The 6000-nt window shown below is 47.8% G+C and overlaps 1 protein-coding gene across 1 annotated transcript in view; it reads left to right on the top strand.

Moving 5' to 3' along the window:
• rapgef1b (Rap guanine nucleotide exchange factor (GEF) 1b) overlaps nucleotides 1–6000 on the top strand; it is a 31020-nt gene that overhangs the window by 21018 nt on the left and 4002 nt on the right. The window contains exons 10-14 of the mRNA XM_083670006.1: nucleotides 218–420; nucleotides 2400–2561; nucleotides 4522–4668; nucleotides 5248–5450; nucleotides 5805–5809. Coding sequence (XP_083526132.1) covers nucleotides 218–420; nucleotides 2400–2561; nucleotides 4522–4668; nucleotides 5248–5450; nucleotides 5805–5809 — 720 coding nt within the window. The remainder of the gene's footprint in view (nucleotides 1–217; nucleotides 421–2399; nucleotides 2562–4521; nucleotides 4669–5247; nucleotides 5451–5804; nucleotides 5810–6000) is intronic.

Consider the following 6000-nt stretch of genomic DNA (forward strand, 5'->3'; position numbering starts at 1 on the left):
GGGGAGAAAAATGGAGGGAGGGGAGAAGGGGGGGGTGTCATTCCTGCATGGGTCATGTTTAAGGAATCTCCTACTGAATAAATAGAGACAGGAAGTGCACAATGGGCTCCAGATCCAAGGGCACAGTATAGCTGGGTAAATTATGTAATTTCCTGTCCAAGCTATTGTGTCATTGTGTGACGTCGCTCCTGTGCTGCCCTGTTATGTCATCTCCCAGTTCTCCAGTACATGCAGTTTGTGGAGGACTACTCTGAGCCGCAGCCCTCAGTGTTCTACCAGACGCCACAGAGCGAGAGCATCTACGAGCAGCGCAACAAGCGCTTCCAGGAGGTCTACGGCTTCAACGACTCCTTCAGCAGCACCGACTCAGTCCACGAGCCCCTGCCGCCCCCCGCCCTGCCCCCCAAACAGAGGCAGCTGGTGAGTGTACCCCACCACCCTCTCCTCAGTCCTCTCCCTCATTCTTCTCGGAAGCTCTCAGGGCACCTTATTGACCCAACACTCTGCCTCAGTGGAAGGTTTAGGGTTGAGGGTTAGAGACAATTGAACTATACTTTGAAAAAGTAAGCGTTAGCGTTTAAACCAAGTCAGTGAGGTTTTAGCACTGTTGGGGGTATCAGTAATTTATTCCTGGTGGTCACAGGTTCTGGGTAGTAATCCCACAGGGTCATGTATGTTGTAGTGCACCCCTGAGGACAGTTGCCCTGTCTATAGGTCATTGGTAGCCAGTTGTGTTGAACAGATGTGAACTATAAAACCCCTCTGGAGTTGAATGTAGTCGTGATGTAGTACTCCATTTGTCTCTGGTTGGCTGGGAAGGACAGAGTCAAGATTGCATTCTGGTCTAAACTACATTCCCGTAGTAATCCTCATGAATTTTCTCTAACCATCCATCTCCCTATATCTCCCCTACTCAGTCTGCCTCCCCCCCCCCCCCCCCCCCCCCCCCCTCTCTCTGGTGTGTATGCTGGCGGTTGCCTGTCACTGAGGAGATAAGAGCAGCTTTTATCAGACCTCTATCAGATCCAGTCCACTTATGTTAATCTCGCTCGGCCTGGAGGTTAATTGAGACAACTGTTTTACGCTCGATGGAGGTTTCCCCTCCTTCACTACTCTCCCCTCCATCGAGCGTAAAAGGGCCAGTGGGGAGGTCAGAGTGAGGTCAGCTGGGTTTGATTGGTCCAACATTCCTCAGGTTAACAGGGGTTGGCTGGGAATGAGGTGTTGACCCGTCATATTAGACTGGAGCAAAAACCTTACAATTGTCACCATGTAGGCTAGGCCTTGACAGTGGTCTCATCTGTAGACATCATGGTCTACAGTTGGCCTGGATGCTGGACTACTGGTTGGTGGTCAGGGACTGCTGAATGGGAAGTTGGTTTCAGATAAGGGTTCTATTCCAGCCTCAGAGGCTAGAACCTGGAGTGGGTTTCAGATAGGAGTTCTACTGCAGCTAGGACCTGGAGCGGTTGTCATCATCACTAAGCAGACTACTAGTGAGCTCAGCTGTACCAGGCCTCCCTGCAGGAGGTGACTTACTACAGAGAGTCTTCAGCATCAGACACCATCACCGTCTATTTTAAGCCCAAGGATTTTATTTCTGTTATCATTCTGTTGTAGAGTTGAAATTATATTTCTCTCCTGCTGGTAATCTTGGTTCATGTTTTGCTCTAGATGAGGTTGTGGCCCAGTGGTATAAGCCTGTTTGCCCCATCCATAAGCCCATGTTACGGGCTTACACGCTTTGGCGACTTTACACAGCTTTGCAAAAGTCATTTAGTCTGCCAGGAGGATAAGGAAATGAAAAAAACTGAATCATATTGGCCCTGTTTTGTGCGTGCAGTTGGCCTCGTTTCTTTGAAGTCCAAGAGCTCAGACCGTTAGAAGCAGCTTTGAGGGGCTGTCAGATCTCAACACTGACTGGCCCATTCAGGTGTCCGGAGTCTTTGGTGTGTTAAGATGCTATGATGAACTTTGAGCGTTACTGACTTTGTTGCTCTATTACTCTGGGTTCGTGCTCAGTGTCAGGAACAAGGAATCATTTTTTTCCCCTGTGGTAGTTTCCTCCTGCACGTCCTCCATCATCAGTCAACACTCTATGAGTGACAGTGATACTTGGCTATATACCATGCTACTGTTTCCTCATGGCCACCTTCTATTTACACGCTTTCTGCTCTTGATTTAATCCTAGACTCTGCTTCAGCACTCCTTATTACTGTAATAAACTTCTTCTTTTTCTTTCCCTTCCTCCTGCTCTCTTGAATGCCCTCTTCCTCCTTTTCTGTCTTTCCCCCACTTCTTTTTATCGCTATTCTCTGTTCCTCTCTCTCTTTCCTCCTATTGCTCCCATCTCTCTCTCTCTCTTTTTCCCCTCTCTCGGTTTTCTCTCTCCTCCTCAGGCCTCCCACTCTTCCTCCCCCTCTTCCTCCTCCTCCTCCTCTCTTTCCTGCCACCTCCAGCCGTCTGTAGTGGCGATGGAGGAGGCGGGCTCTGGGCTGGGCCTCAGCATGTCCGTCTCTAACTCCTACCTGAGCGGCCACACCTCCCTGACCACGCCCATGGTGAGTGTCCCTATCTGTGGCCCCAGGGGCACTGCTGTGTGTGCTGTTCTGTGTTGGATCATCTGTCTGGCCCTGCCTATGTCTGGCGCTGTCTGTGCCTCTGTGATTCTCTATGGGTCCTGTTGTGTTTGGTGCTGGTCCCGTTTGTGACTTTGTGACTGTTGTTCATCTGTGGAATTTTTTTTGTTTTGTTTTGTCTCTGGGCATGGCTTGAACATTGATTGAACATTAATGTTAAAATGGCAATTGAAGTTTGTCTGTGTGTTCATACACTGTATGTCTGTGTGTGTACAAACATTTGTCGTTGTGGTATAACATCATGCTGTGTTCCATTAAGATGCATGCCGATGTTTCTCTGAAGGTGTATTGTTCACACCCAACCACTTCTGTGTGTGCAGCTGAAACACGTTCTCTTACACGTATGGAACAAGTGAATACTAGTATCAAAGAGTCCCGAACGTGAATCCCAGGTGGTAGACTGACCTCAGCGTAGTAACAGCAGTGCACATGGATCTCAGGGGCTCCCTCAGCAGTACACTGGTGATGAATTAGGTTGAGGGGGTTAATGATAACTGTGTCTCAGTAGTAACTCTGACGATGGTTACCCCTTAACCCCTGACCCCCGACCCCTAGTGTATGTGAGCTTGGGGGGGGGGGGGGGGGGGGAAATCTGCTACTGCTGCTGCTGCTGACCCTTTCTGATCCTTGGCTCTGGGGCTCCCAGAGAGCAGAGGACTGTGTCTCCCTGAGGATCGAGAGGAATGCACACCATATGGACCTGATGAAGAACAGATTCCTCCTTGTTGTTTTCTTCCTCATCCTCCTATACCACCTTCTCCCTCCCTCTTTCCCTCCTTTCTCTGTAACCCATCGATCTCATGCCCCCCCCCCCCCCACCCCCACCCCTGTGTGCCAGTGGAATGTTGAACATTCCTGAACTCCTCAGGGCGTGATGTTTTGGGGGGATGTCAAGGGAGGTTTAGAGGGAAGATGAGGGAATTCTGTTGGGTGGAATGAAAAGTAAATATTTCTGTCCTTCATTTACCATGGAAACATCCTCACCGTCTCTCTGGTTTTGCATACCTGTGTTGTCTGTTTAGTACCTGTACGTTCTATGGTTTTAGTACCTGTACGTTCTATGGTTTTAGTACCTGTATGTTCTATGGCTTTAGTACCAGTATGTTCTATGGTTTTAGTACCAGTATGTTCTATGGTTTTGTATTTGTGGAGAGTGGTACAGTACATCAATTTGCTGGGTGGAAAAGAAATGGGTCTACTGTCCACCGTTTCATAACTGTGTGTGTGTGTGTGTGTGTGTGTGTGTGTGTGTGTGTGTGTGTGTGTGAGGGAGAGCTGCCAAGTGCGGTTTATCAGTGATCTCTGTGCTGGTATGCAGTAGCAGGACTGGTATGCAGAGCATGTTTCAGCAGGTTATCTCTGCCTCTCTACTGACAGGAATCTCCTCACCTGGCCACACTGACCTCATACACCCACCCACACACACACACACACACACACACACACACACACACACACACACACACACACATACTGTCATGTAGAGCAACATCACAATTTGATTGATATACCTTATGTTTTTGTTTATGATATACCTTATGTTTTTTGTCTGTTTCTATAACATTTCCTCTTTGTTTCCCCCTCATCACTATTGTGTAATATTTTACCTCAGGAGATAAATACTTTAATTTTGCCGTGGCTATAGGTGTGTTGCATGCTTAGTTGTGTATTTGTACAGTATGGACAGATTTCTGTTGTTCCAGTATATCTCAGAAATTAAATAAGGGCCAGGCTAGCACTGTAGAGGTGCTGGAGGAAGAGGTGAATCTCTCTTCCTTTTCTATTCTGGATTCTGTCTATGCTCTCTCTTTTCCTAAATACTATTTTTTTTCTTAACACTTTCCTTTCCCTCTTCCGGCTTCCTTCTCTCCACCAATTTCAGAGCTCGGACCAGGTTGCGTTGACCAAAGCCACCATATTGGATGGCGGTGGGGGCGGGCCCAACGATTCCCTGGTCAGCTCATTGGGTTCTGTGGCTGTCTGTCTTCCTTCTGAGACTTCTCTCACTGACTCTCTCCACACCTCAGCGGTGAGCTTACAGACAGGGGGCGCTATGCAGGGAGGGGTGGACAGAGGGACACGCTATCACTTGAACAGAACAGACAGGGTAGTAGATAGACAGTCACCCAGACACAGGTGACTGGTAGACAGATGGAAGCTGATAACAGGTAGATATGAATGTGAGTAACAAAACCCTTTTTACGGTGGATGCATTACAGACAATAACATTTTGACTCATTGATTCACCAGATTCTTGCCACGATCTGTATTCACAAACCATCAACGCAGTGGACCACATTGTCAATGAAGGAGGTCCTTTTGTTAGGTGATGTTGAGAGGATCTGGCCTGTGGTCTTCGCTCTCTGACTGTAGTCTAGAATCTTAGAGGACTCCAGTAGTAGTAGTAGTTGTAGTATGTATTCTCTCCCCTCCCATAATTTATCAGGGACAACAAACATTCTACTCTAACGTGTGCACCAGCGCCACCTGATGGCCAACTCTCGTCACTGAGATAGAAACTACTCAGCTCCCTGTAGTTAGTTAACGTGAGTCTCCGGTCCCTCACTGTTCCTTCCTCAAGCATCGTGTCCCTCCTCTCTTCCTGTAGAGCGAGAGTACGAATGACGAGGGCGGGGAGGGGGAAGGGGAGTATGTCAACCTGTACTCATCCAACCAGGCCAATGGGGAGCTGGCGCTCTCCCTCAGAGTAAGTAAGCCAACGCACCCTGCATCAGGGGCACAGTCGATACCACTTCAATTCCATTTCGTTCCATTTTTAAAGTCCTACCTTTTTAGATCTACATGCATAACGTCTTGAATAGAATTTGACTTCATCCCTTTTGTTGACTGAACTGAAATGGAATTGGAAGTCATCACTGAGCATGCCTCGAGATGCAGGGGATTGGGCATGGATGAAACTGTCCATGTGCTGCTGTGTCTGTACTGTATGCCTGGCCAGTGGCTACCACTACCGACTCTGTGCTTCTACTGTAACTGGCATTTAACCTTGTGCTGATGCTGCCTGGCATGGTGCTTTGGAATGTGTCCGCTCCAAAGGGATTTTCAATGGTTCAGTGGTTTTCAATTTTCCAATGACACTCCCCATAACTCACATAAGTGTGTGTGTGTGAGTGCATGAGTGAGTGTAAGTGGTTTAACACCCAGTTGGCGTATGTTTTGGCTTTGGATGTGATGTGGTCATGTACACTACCTACTTTGTGATGGTCTCTCTTTATCTCCATCTTGTTGACTGTATCTATTGTGCAACACTAAAGCTAAGCTAAACCCTATAGCTTTTTAAGGCTAACATTCGTGAGCTTTGAAGTAATAGAAGCATGTCATGAGACTATTACTAATGCCA

This window comes from Argentina silus, assembly GCF_951799395.1.
Source record: "Argentina silus genome assembly, chromosome: 5".
NCBI lineage: Eukaryota > Metazoa > Chordata > Actinopteri > Argentiniformes > Argentinidae > Argentina > Argentina silus.